The sequence below is a fragment of the Sebastes fasciatus genome, chromosome 6, assembly GCF_043250625.1.
Source record: "Sebastes fasciatus isolate fSebFas1 chromosome 6, fSebFas1.pri, whole genome shotgun sequence".
Lineage (NCBI taxonomy): Eukaryota > Metazoa > Chordata > Actinopteri > Perciformes > Sebastidae > Sebastes > Sebastes fasciatus.
This window is the reverse complement of record NC_133800.1, coordinates 36,005,058-36,017,702: the sequence shown is the minus strand read 5'-3', so window position 1 is coordinate 36,017,702 and position 12,645 is coordinate 36,005,058. Positions and strand designations below refer to the sequence as shown.

The 12,645-nt window shown below is 38.8% G+C and overlaps 1 protein-coding gene and 1 long non-coding RNA gene across 2 annotated transcripts in view; one reads left to right on the top strand and one right to left on the bottom strand.

Annotated features, from left to right (window-relative positions):
• Window positions 1–12,645, top strand: part of LOC141769981 (uncharacterized) — a 65,526-nt gene that overhangs the window by 43,078 nt on the left and 9,803 nt on the right. The window lies entirely within an intron of this gene.
• slc2a8 (solute carrier family 2 member 8) lies at window positions 631–12,505 on the bottom strand. Its single transcript, XM_074639538.1, has 10 exons — window positions 12,156–12,505; window positions 9,223–9,385; window positions 8,214–8,420; window positions 7,926–8,025; window positions 4,997–5,208; window positions 4,659–4,808; window positions 4,359–4,467; window positions 3,945–4,121; window positions 3,614–3,759; window positions 631–3,191 (listed from the first exon to the last, which is right to left on the bottom strand). The coding sequence occupies exons 1-10, from the start codon at window positions 12,248–12,250 to the stop codon at window positions 3,045–3,047; spliced, it is 1,506 nt and encodes a 501-aa protein (XP_074495639.1). The 5' UTR covers window positions 12,251–12,505; the 3' UTR covers window positions 631–3,044.

Below are 12,645 nucleotides of genomic sequence, written 5' to 3'. Positions count from 1 at the left end.
AGAAACAAGAAATGGTTGTTATAAATGGCAAATTAAATTTATGACGGGCTGAATTCATAGAAAAATGCATGAAATAAAATATAAAATAAATAAAAATACAGCCCATTTATTTTGATTATTTTTACTGTGATTAAAGGAATGTTTAAAAAGCTGCCTAATATGAGTCTGTCTCATATGAACAAACTACATCTTGAATCTGTTTTTTTTAATATATATATTTCAGCCCTTAAGAGATGAACATTTAGTCAGTAATAAATAAAATCAAATGTTTCTTTTCCCATGCAAACACTTATTTTTCTCAGTTAAAACTCAAATAATCTTTTTTAATATATTCTTAATCGACGGGTTAAATGGCACCATGCATCCATTCAACACCTGAAATTAAATAAATAAATAGTAATAATAAAAATTCAATATTCAGTTTTAAATTATTTACTTTTGTAAACATGTACAGTATTTAATACAAATACATCATCCTGCCAGCATTTTGTATTTGCTTCAATATATTTACATTAATGAAAGGCTTATTTTCTTTCAGCATTGTGCATCACATCAACTTCTAACAAGGCTGTAACTTAAAATGATAGTAAATCTGAAGATCTTTGAATCATTACTGCAGGACACAAGACGTTCAAAACAACATTGTGATTTTATTCACAGACACAGTTTAAGGTAAAATTCAGTTTCATACCGGGATAATGAACGCAAGCATGGAAAGCCGTAGTGGAGAAACTGGGACAAAGAGCTTCATTAGATCCTGTTCCAACTTAATACAGAGTGAACTTGTAAATTATATATATTACAAACCAAAAAAAAAGACTTAAAGATTGGAATGATTTATCTATTACCATAGCAAACAAACACCCAAAACCTGACACTTATTTATACCCATGGAGAGCTGAATGAGTTAAAAAAAGGACATTAAATCATTTAAACTCCAAAAAAAAAGAGTTGGATCTTCAGAGAAGTCAGTTCGTCTTCAGTATGAAATTAAACATCATCCCTCTCTCGAGCGTGTACAAGTCAGATAAGTCATGTTTAAAACATTTCTTTTACAAGAGCAAATTATTACAAAAAAAGTTACAAAAACACACCCGTACTCTTCTTCATAAGAGAGTTTACATACAGTTGGCAGTTTGTCTTTCTGTTGTTGATGCTTTAAAAAGTTCAGCATCACAGAATCTGTTTAATTTCACTGGATGATGTAAACTAGAGTTAAATGGAAAGTCAGTGTAAACAGCAGTCACCTCGTGATGCATTCACTTCTCTAAACAACAGCACGATAAAGTTTCTGCAAAAATCTTTGTTTAGAGTTTAAGGAGCAAATACACCACACATTATTCTAAAAATAGTAATAATAAACACCAATGTTGTTGTTTTAAAAAGTCTCTGTATTCCCGACACTCTGCAGCTTTTGTCAAATAGAAAATAATTATTTTTAAAATTTTTGTTTTCGACCAAACGTATTGTCAGTGTAGAAAAACTATTTAAGACGGATTTCAAACTGCAGATAGTTGGTGAAAACTGAAGTGGAAAAATAGATTAGGCTGCAGCAGTGCTTTGAGAAACATCTATGGACATTTTGATGTTTCTATTTCTACAGTGAAAACTTGCCACCTTTGAAATCTATTATATTCAACATTAATTCAAGTTTACCACCGCCTCTCTCTATAAAAGAAAGATGCTGGGTGGCGTTCACCTTTAACACCGATTTCCCCTCTGATACTTCACAGTACAGAATCCAACCCTGACAGTATGAAAGACCCCATGTTATATATACATTTGACTATGTACATGATTTTCAGTTTCAGTTCAAACTGCCCAAGTAAAGCACATTTTAAATGTGCACAGATGAACTGAATGAGTGGAGGTGAATTACAGCAGTGAGACCTGCAGGGGGCAGTGGAGACTCTTCTCACTGGAGGTAGCAGCAAGTTGCAAGTAATAAGTAATATGCAATTCATGGAGCTATCAGCGGCCGCAATCCATCCTTTGTGAATTCACCCCTCAGTTTTATTTACTGAGTGTCCCAACAGCAAGACACTGAACCTGTGCTGAATCTGCTCACTGGGAGTCACGTAGATGTGTTGACCTGCGGAAAACTGTATTTAATGACCGTAAGGGTTCAGGTCAGACCTCCTACAGAAACACATGATTTACTCCCAGCTGTCAGTTTAGTCCAGGGGTCAGCAACCTTTACTATCAAAAGAGCCATTTTAGGCAAAAAAATAAATAATAATCTGTCTGGAGCCGCAAAACATGTGATCATTGTGATGAAGGTAAAAGAGTTTATAATCTAAGTATATAGTATATAAGTCTAATGCAGTGAAGGCCAAAGAGACAATGTACTACGAAGTATTAGGACCACATTGAGGGAAAAAACATCTTTGATTTACAGAATAAAGTCATAATATTACGAGAATAAAGTCATAATATTACAAGAAAAAAAGAAAATAACACGGAAATTATTTTTACTCGTAATTTTACTTACTTTTTTTCTCGTAAACTTCTGATTTTATTCTCATAATATTACGACTTTATTCTCGTAATCTCAGATTTATTTTTCCCCTCAACGTGGCCCTAATACTCCGTCGTACCGTAAACCTACAACAATGATAAATAAAAAGGAAAATGTAAACAAAAAACAGTTATTCATCTCCACTATTTTTCTGGAGAGGAGCTAAAGAGTGTGGCTCCGGAGCCGCAGGTTGCTGACCCCTGGGTTAGTCGAACCTCATTGATACATACGGGATGGTTATTTATTAGAAACACCTCTCATTAAAGAGCAATACAGTGACCTTCACGTAGGGAGGGTGTATTACTGTGCTGCTGTATTAATCTGCATTAGGTTTAACTGTTTCTATCATAAAAAAACTAAGTATAAGACGGAGTTTCAATCAGCTTCATAGCTTTATAACAGATTTTTTAAAATGCCCACACAGTGTCCCCGAGGACACTTCAGAGATACGAGGTCTGAGATGTTTGCAGCTGGGTGGCATGATGTTTTGGCGTTAGGTGTGGGGGATGTGGGAGTGTGGGGGTCTTTATGGACCTGATGTGCCTCTGAACGTGGCCTCGATCTGCTCCAGCGTCTTGCCCTTTGTTTCTGGGACGAAGGCGATGGTGAAGATGACGTTGGCGATGCACATGGAGGCGAAGAGCCAGAAGGTTCCAGCGCTGGTAAGAAGACCCTGGAAGAGGTCGCAGTCATATAGGGATGAGCGGTTTCATAGTTTCACAGGAGATACCGAAACATATATAAAAATGATGTATTAATTGTCAAACTGATTATGTTTTCAATTACTCTATTAATTATTTAATCTATAACTATCAGAAAATAGTAAAAGAAAAAAAAATCACAATTTCCCGTCTTCAAATAGCTTGTTCCGTCTGACCAACAGTCCAAAATAAACCCAAAGGGAAAATGGCATTTTGACGTTAAAACATACTTATATATATGATAAAGAATGATATAAAAACCTAACAAAAACAAAAAAACAATGGACCAGCCCTTTAAATAACTATAAAACCATCTATCTTTACTCATGTACTATCTGGCCTCCCATAAAAAACAAATCAAATGTCCCCAGATGGAATCCCGTTGAGCACTCACCATCATGTCTTGGAAGGTTTTGGTGACGAGGAACGCCATGCTCCAGTTGGTGAGGACGCAGACGGCGCTGGCGACCCCCCTCACTTTGGAGGGGAAAATCTCCGACATGATCAGCCACGGGGTCGGACCCCAGCCGAGAGCAAAACCTGAACACAGCAGCAATTATTAAAGCAATAATATACTAATCCATATGTACTGGAAAACCACCAGTGGTGTAATGTAAGTACATTTATTCAAGTACAGTACAGTACAGCTCGTTTCATCCGGAAAATAGGGTCCAGGTTTCTCTTTAATAACTGGGTTAGACTTGTGACATCACGGTGTTTCTCACCTGTGATGAAGACGGCCATGCTGGCCAGGGCCAGCCAGGCCAGTTCAGCGTGGGGTTCTTCACCGGCTTTGCTCTGGACGTCCAGCGCCAAGTCGCTCAGCGAGGTGGGGTTGTGTATTTTGGACATCAGGTAGAAGTAAACCCCAAACGCTGTGGTGCTGATCGCCATGGCAACACCTTGATTACGAACGGGGGGAACAAACACAGTCGGTCACGACCTCGCCGTCGTCATTTGATGTCTTTATTAGAGAGTCGATAGTAGAGAGACGGCAGTAAATGAAAGAAACAGGAAGACGTGCAACAAAAGGGACGTTGCAGTTCACTGTCAGTGTTTGGCGCCTCTCGAAAGTTTTTATTAATATAAAAAGAAAGTTAATACAATTTACTTAAAATAGAAAATGTGATTGAAAATACCTGAGATGATGAGAAGGACTTTCCTTCCAGCTCTGTCCATGATCAGCGCCGCCACCGCCGTGAAGACGACCTGAATCAGAGCCACGATCACCGAAGCCAGGTCACTCTCCTGAAAAACAACAGCAAAACATTCACACCGACGCTTTCAACAAGATCGAGTTTTCACTGATATGACGACAAGAGCAACAATGACACAAAGAATTAGAAGATAAAGACAACATTGACAGTACTGGACAGTAGTGGTAACTCAATGGAGAGTTCATTTCACCAGAATAAAATCACAATTTAAAGCCTCTTCACCTTAAAATGAGCCTGTTCAAAGATGTTCTCAGCGTAGAACATGATGGCGTTGATCCCCGTCATCTGCTGGAAGATCATCAGCATGACGCCGATCACCAGAGGCTTGTAGACACCGGGGTCCTTCAGGTCGGACATCTGGAAACCAGAGCCCTGAGAGGAAACACGAAGACCACGGTCACTCAATGCTTTTAAAGGGATAGTTCAGGTGTTTCTCAGTGTGGTTGTATGAGGTACGTCTCCATAGTCAGTGTATTACCTCCAGTAGATGGAGTCTGGAGAAACAGACAGGAGTAGCAGCACGGGGCCAAAGCAACGTACTGACACAACAACGGACTCACCTGCTCATCACAGGCGTCCTCGAGGCGGGCGCACTCCCACTCGACGGGGGCGTCCGGCCCTCGCAGGAAGCGCAGTGCCTCCTCGGCCTCCCGCCTCTTCCCCTGCGACAGCAGGAAGCGGGGCGTCTCCGGCATGAAGCACATGCAGACCATCAGCAGCGTCGGCGGGATGGAGCTGCAGATCGCCAGCCAGCGCCAGTCCAGGTAGAGACCTGCAGGAGGAGATCACACGGCCCAGGATCAGAAACCAGCATTTATGGTAAAGAAAATAACTGGCAGGTGAATTTACAACAATATGTGAGTCAGAATTAGATATTAACATAACATGGTATGGAGTAAAAACAACAAATACAAATACAAATCCTCTGGTTGCTAAACTAAAGTCTAGTTGTATAGAAGTCTCTGAGAAAATGACCCTACTTCTCTCTTGATTTATTCCCTCAGTAAACATTGTAAACATGAGTTTATGGTCTCAATCTCTAGTTTCAAGTCTTCTTCAATACAGCATGATGTTCATTTAGTAAATTATGGTCCCATTTAGAGTCACATAGACCATAAAGCAGGGGATGCCTTGTGACTGACAGATCGCTACCACGGCGTTGTCCGGTCTGGGAGTTGTCCCTGTTTTCATCTTACAACTTTAACCCTTTCACAGCGTGTTTACAGATCATCAAAGTCACATTTTGGTCGTCTAAAAATGTCTTATTCAGCGTTTGGTTGTACTTAGCTCTACCCTCTATTGTCACTTCTGGTTGCAAAAAAATCCAGATGGCGACGGACAAAATGCAGAATTTGAGGCTTCAAAATGTCAGTCCACAAACTCAATGGGTGACGTCATACAAAGAGGGATGGTTACAGACTTTATATTCTCCAGGAACTGTGGGAATTCTGGTCTTTAATAATGTAATAATGTAATAGCGTGTCTTTAACTCCATGCTCGCTATGCCACTTATGTGTCTACTGGGGCTGTCAAAGTTAACGTGATAATAACACGTTAACGCAAATTCGTTTTAATGCCGCTGATTTCTTTAACGCATTAACGCAACTTGTGATTTTTAGGTTGTAGCGGCTCAGTGTTAAAGCTAGAGTGAAGATACTGGTATCATATGAAACTAGAAAACCTGATGAATCCATCGGTACCAACCATGTCATACTAGCTTGTAGTGAAGGAGGTTAAATAACGCTTTAAACATAGGCTAAATTTTGGCGAGGAAAAACTGTCATGGTCATTTTCAAAGGGTCCCTTCACCCAGTTATGTTCTTAACATGCCAGATCCTGACCTGTGCACGACGGACACAGAGGAGCCTTGTCAAGTCCAGGTTTCCTCACGAACGTCTGCATCTAAAAATACATTCCTCTGCAGATCTGATTGTTCCGCTGGATTCTCCACTTCGACCACAGACTTCACCTTTGTGCTGAACGCCAGCCGGCTCGTGACAAAGTTGAATTCATCTTTTTTTATTTCTCTTATCTAGCAAACTATCAAACAATTATTCCTCTGAAAATCCTTTATATGACATCAACTAAATGAATGCCACGTTTGTTACACATTAAATGACATAATAGACTTTCACCGTCCTCTAACAGGAGACAGCCAACGTCATGTGACACACCAGCTTCTGTTGGTGAATGGCATGCAGCTAACCAGATTAGCGAGAAGCAGCAGCAGCTCCGTCCGTACAGGTCAGTCAGCGAGGCTGCTGCTGTCCCAGAGGACTCTGATCACATCACATGATGGCCAGGTTTCATCTCCTCTTCCCAACCTTTGATCCGCACATTTAAAAACAGTAGAACAACCTCTGAAACAACTTAAACTAAACCGCGTTGTCACAGAGAGAATGAACACAGATAATAATAACCAGAAGATAATACACATGTTTAGAGAAGAGGGCAGATGTGTAGCTACTGTCCTAATGGTGGATGTTGTAACGTCACATCAATGATTTACAGCTTGTTAACTGTGACCTTGTGGGAGTTTCGTAGGCAGCCGCCGGCCTCACTGCTACGTACTGTATGTCCTGGCTTTGTGTGAGCCTGCAAGAATCTATCTTTACCTCTCTGTTAATAGCGTTGGGCTCAGTCATCAACCATTCATTGCAATACAAAACTCTCATGTCTTCATAAGGGTGCCCTTGCCTTCAGGGCCGGCTCTAGCCCTTGCTGAAATTCAGATTTGGGATGAAACTGTTGTTGTTTGTTTTTCTGTGAGTTTTGTGCCATATGTGTGATTGACATGTCTCTTGTACAATCAGAAAGCAAAAAAATAAAGCGATCATTCATTCATTCATTTCAGTAACCCTTACACAGAGTATAGAAGCAAAGAGACGAAACTCTGGGGCCTTTTTGACAACAGCCACCGCCGCCATTTTGGACTGAAAACACCAACGAGTATAAAGATACGTCTGTAAATCAGAGGATCATTTTTTTTTAGGTAAATCAACTTCCCAGTAGGAACTCTTAAATAGCCCTCATTTAAATCATTATGTCCTAAAAGTAGTAAAATGAACTAACAGCTGAATCCAGAGTTATTTTCCTCGCCATAAAGAACGTGCATCAGACCCACGGGACCGCACCGCCCTGCACGCTCATATGACATATGGGGTTCTACCAGCTTCCTGCTAGCTGTATGTGGCTGTAATAATGGATATATTGGTTGTAATTCATCACTTTTATTAACTTCTAATACACCCATGGACTGTATGGTATAAGCCTGTACCGTGGTGGACGTATTAACGTCTCTGTTCCCAAACAACCGGCTATCGGCCAGTAGCTAGTAGTGCTCATCAGTGTAGCTCTGCTGTGCTGATGTTGCAATGGAACGACCAATCGACTTTCACTTCTTATCAATATACGTTCTTTGACCTGGAGTCAGACTTAACAAAATGATATTTAAGGACGCCATAAACATGTAAAGTTGAGCTTACATACCTGCGAGATAAACTCCCATGATGCCTAGCACCACCATGAGCTGCACACAGGAGCCCAACAACCCCCGTACCCGCTCGTGAGCCATCTCAGAGATGTACAGCTGCATGGAGAGTGAGAGATAGATTTACTTTATTGATCCCAAATTTGTAATGAGCATGTATTTATAATGAGGCAGGAAATCACAGTATGAACATCAATAAAGGAAATAGTAACAAGAGAAGAGGAAGAAAAGAAAGACGACAACATGGAGGTGTTGAGGCAGGAAAGTGACGTCCAGGTGCTTCTTACCGGGACGACCAGCGACGTGACCCCGCTGGCGAGGCCGGTGAGCACCCTGCCGGCGTAAAGCATCCACACGTTCTGCGCTGCGATGATGATGGTGAAGCCGAAGACGAACGGCAGCGAGCAGAACATCAGTGTGAGCTTCCTGCCGATCTTCCCCACCATCCACCCGCCCAGCAGGCCGCCGACCGCCGCTCCCACCGTCACTATGGACTGAGACACAAATATAGGTCATTTTATTTACATTTTACCCTGTAAGTTTAATACTACAACTTATGTAGAAGTGAAAATTAGAAGCCTAAATTATTGCCATCTTGTTCAAAATCTGCACTTTTTTGCTGACGAGCTTGTTATTTACACACAAACAAGAAGAATTACACACATTCACATCCTTATTTATTTATTTACTCTTCTGTTTAATTTTCCCTTTTATTTATTGATTTTTTTTATTAATTTTTTTAAATTATTTTTTTTAATTATTCTTTATTTATTTTATATTTATTCTAAAATGTTTTTATTTATTTATGCTATATGATTTTCCCTTTGCATTTCACCCCTCATTTATTTCTGTATCCTTTTCTTTTTACACTTCTTTATGCATTTCAGCCTCATTATGCAAATATGGGGGCTAAAGATAGATAAATAAGAAGCAAATTAAAACAGAAATATCAATTTATGTCACATTTTATCAATTAATTAATTAATTAATGGCTACATTTATTTTTTATATTATTTTTGATACATTTAATGACAGATTTATTTATTTATCTTTTTATTTATTGAGTAATTTATTTTTTGTTTTATTATAATTTATATAATATTTATTATATTCATTATTTTATTTATAATTTTATTTTTCCTCTGTTATTGTTAGAACTCTGAAGTGAATCGAACGAGATGTGTTTGGTCAACATGTGATGACGTAAAACTGCTGATATAAGTTAAAAAAAAACCACACATCATGTAAAATCGGTTCTGCTTTGAGGCATCGTGTGGTATTGAATCATCATCTTACCCCGAACCAGGACGCCTGGTCAGCGTCTAGCCGCAGCCGAGGGTCAGCGATCCTGGTGAGTTCTGGGATGGCAGGAGAGCTGTAGCCCAACACGAAGCCGAAGCTCATGGGACCCAGAACGGACGCGAACGTCGCCAGGTACAAGTTCCTGTTCTTCACTTTACTGTGGAGAGAAAGAGGAACAGAGGTTGAGCACTAACGTTAAATCATAGTTGATCTTATTTATAATTTATATTATTTATTTAAATGTGTTTATATATAGTATTATATTTTATTTAATTTATTTCTCGTATTTTTTTTCAGTTGAATTATATTAAAAATATTGATTTTTAAAAAGAACTGTTTAATAAGTGCCTGATGTTTCCAAAGTCAATGAGTTATCGTCTTAAATAATCATGATCTCAATATTGACCAAAATAATTGTGATTGTGCGAAATTATTATATTATAAATTAGTCTGGCTTTTAACTGAGATTTATTTAATTTATTTAGCTAATTATTTATTGTATTTTACCTTTTTAGTCTGTCTTTTAATTGAGCTCTATTAATGTAATTATTCATTTATTTATGTATTTATTTATTTATCAGTCAAATTATTTATTGTATTTTACCTTGTTAGTCCGGCCTTTATTTATTTATCTTTTCATGTATTCTAGTCGGTTTTGCTTATTGTAATATGTTGGTATACCAAGTTAAGAGTTTTTATCCTGCTTCTGGTAGTAAATTGACGAGATTTATGCATCAGTTCCGGTTTCTAGTTTTTATTGATTTTTGACTGCTTGTCAAAGCCATCAATACTCTATTGACTCTACTTAAAGTTACATCACAGCTACAACACTAGTAACACATGTGAACAGGAAATATTCCGCGGTTATATCAGCACTGTGTGTTACATTTGATTTGTATGAAAAGTGCTATACAAATAAAGTCTCACTGATTGATTGATTGATTGATTGATTGATTGATTGATTACATCAAAACTGATAGTGGAGCTTTGACAAACGTGAATGCAGACTTGATGTTGACTTTGATTAAATTAGAGCTAGGTTAGGTAAGAGTCTACTTATTGATTTTTATATTGGTCGGTAATAAATGGAAATGAATGGATCCCTGGAATGAGAGACAAATGTTTTAAACACACCAGTAAATGAGCTGAGACATGCAAACCCCCTCTGGAATGGTCCTTTAACAATCCCTCTCTGTGTTGGTGATGCAGACAGCAGCTACACTGAGCTCCTCACTGTGTGTTATTAGTTAACTGACCTCAGGTGTATTAGTGTATTATTAGTTAAAGGTCCCATATTATACAAAGTGAGATGTTCATGTTTTTTTTATTATAAAGCAGGCTTAAGTCCTATATAAATACTGTGAAAGTATCGAAACACTCAATCCACAGGGAATTACACACAGCCCGTATACAGAAACTCTGCATTTGAAACAAGCTGTCCGGATTTCTGCCCATTCGTGATGTCACAAATATACAATATTTAGACCCTTTACACAGATTTTAAACGTAAACATTCTAAATGTGTCCCAGTTTATTTACTGTTGCAGTGTACATGTGAATGACATCACTGACAGGAAATACACATGGACCCAAGCTGTTGACTAGCAAAGCAATTCTGTTGCAATTCCGTCAAAATGCGCTAAAACGGAGCGTTTCAGACAGAGGGTGAATACAGGTATATTAAAGCAGACAGTATGAGGAAAATAAAGTGTTTTTTTTTACATCACAGGATGTAAACATGTTCTAGTAGAAACACAAAATACAAGTATGAACCTGAAAATGAGCACGATATGGGTCCTTTAACTGACCTCAGGTGTGTTATTAGTGTATTAACTGACCTCAGGTGTGTTGTTAGTGTATTAACTGACCTCAGGTGTATTATTAGTGTATTAACTGACCTCAGGTGTGTCATTAGTGTGTTATTAGTGTATTAACTGACCTCAGGTGTGTTATTAGTGTATTAACTGACCTCAGGTGTATTATTAGTGTATTAACTGACCTCAGGTGTGTTATTAGTGTGTTGTTAGTGTATTAACTGACCTCAGGTGTGTTATTAGTGTGTTAACTGACCTCAGGTGTATTATTAGTGTATTAACTGACCTCAGGTGTGTTATTGGTGTGTTATTAGTGTATTAACTGACCTCAGGTGTGTTATTAGTGTATTAACTGACCTCAGGTGTGTTATTAGTGTGTTAACTGACCTCAGGTGTATTATTAGTGTATTAACTGACCTCAGGTGTGTTATTGGTGTGTTATTAGTGTATTAACTGACCTCAGGTGTGTTATTAGTGTATTAACTGACCTCAGGTGTGTTATTAGTGTATTAACTGACCTCAGGTGTGTTATTAGTGTGTTAACTGACCTCAGGTGTATTATTAGTGTATTAACTGACCTCAGGTGTGTTATTGGTGTGTTATTAGTGTATTAACTGACCTCAGGTGTGTTATTAGTGTATTAACTGACCTCAGGTGTGTTATTAGTGTATTAACTGACCTCAGGTGTGTTATTAGTGTATTAACTGACCTCTGGTGTGTTATTAGTGTATTAACTGACCTCAGGTGTATTATTAGTGTATTAACTGACCTCAGGTGTGTTATTAGTGTATTAACTGACCTCAGGTGTGTTATTAGTGTATTAACTGACCTCAGGTGTATTATTAGTGTATTAACTGACCTCAGGTGTGTTATTAGTGTGTTATTAGTGTATTAACTGACCTCAGGTGTATTATTAGTGTATTAACTGACCTCAGGTGTGTTATTAGTGTGTCATTAGTGTATTAACTGACCTCAGGTGTGTTATTGGTGTGTTATTAGTGTATTAACTGACCTCAGGTGTATTATTAGTGTATTAACTGACCTCAGGTGTATTATTAGTGTATTAACTGACCTCAGGTGTGTTATTAGTGTGTCATTAGTGTATTAACTGACCTCAGGTAAGCCTCCTGCTCAGACATGAGTCCAGTAGGATCCTCGTCTCCATCCTCCTCGTCCAGCAGCCTCCTCCTCTCGTTCTGGATGTCCATGATACCGACAGCAGTCAACGTGTCTCCGGTGTCTTCTGGTCCTCCTCTCACATGGATCACAGCTCAGATCAGAAATCACTGATTGTGAACAAACTGGCAACCGAGCAGCCTCCAAACTGAGGACGGAGTATAATAATAACAATCTCTAGAGTATCTCAGGTAGTAGAGGTGGAGTAAACATGTCAGTTACATTCAGTCAGCTGCTCATCACAGAAACTGTGTGTGTGTGTGTTTCTGCTTCCTCTCCCAGCAGCCAACCTGCCTTGTCAACACTTCAGTCAGCTGATCACAACATGCGCCTGTCATTTCCTGTTTTCAAAGTAAAAGTCTTCGTGGCGCTGTTACCAAAGAGTACAGAAGCAAAGAGAGACGAAAGTCTGGTGTTTGTTTGACAA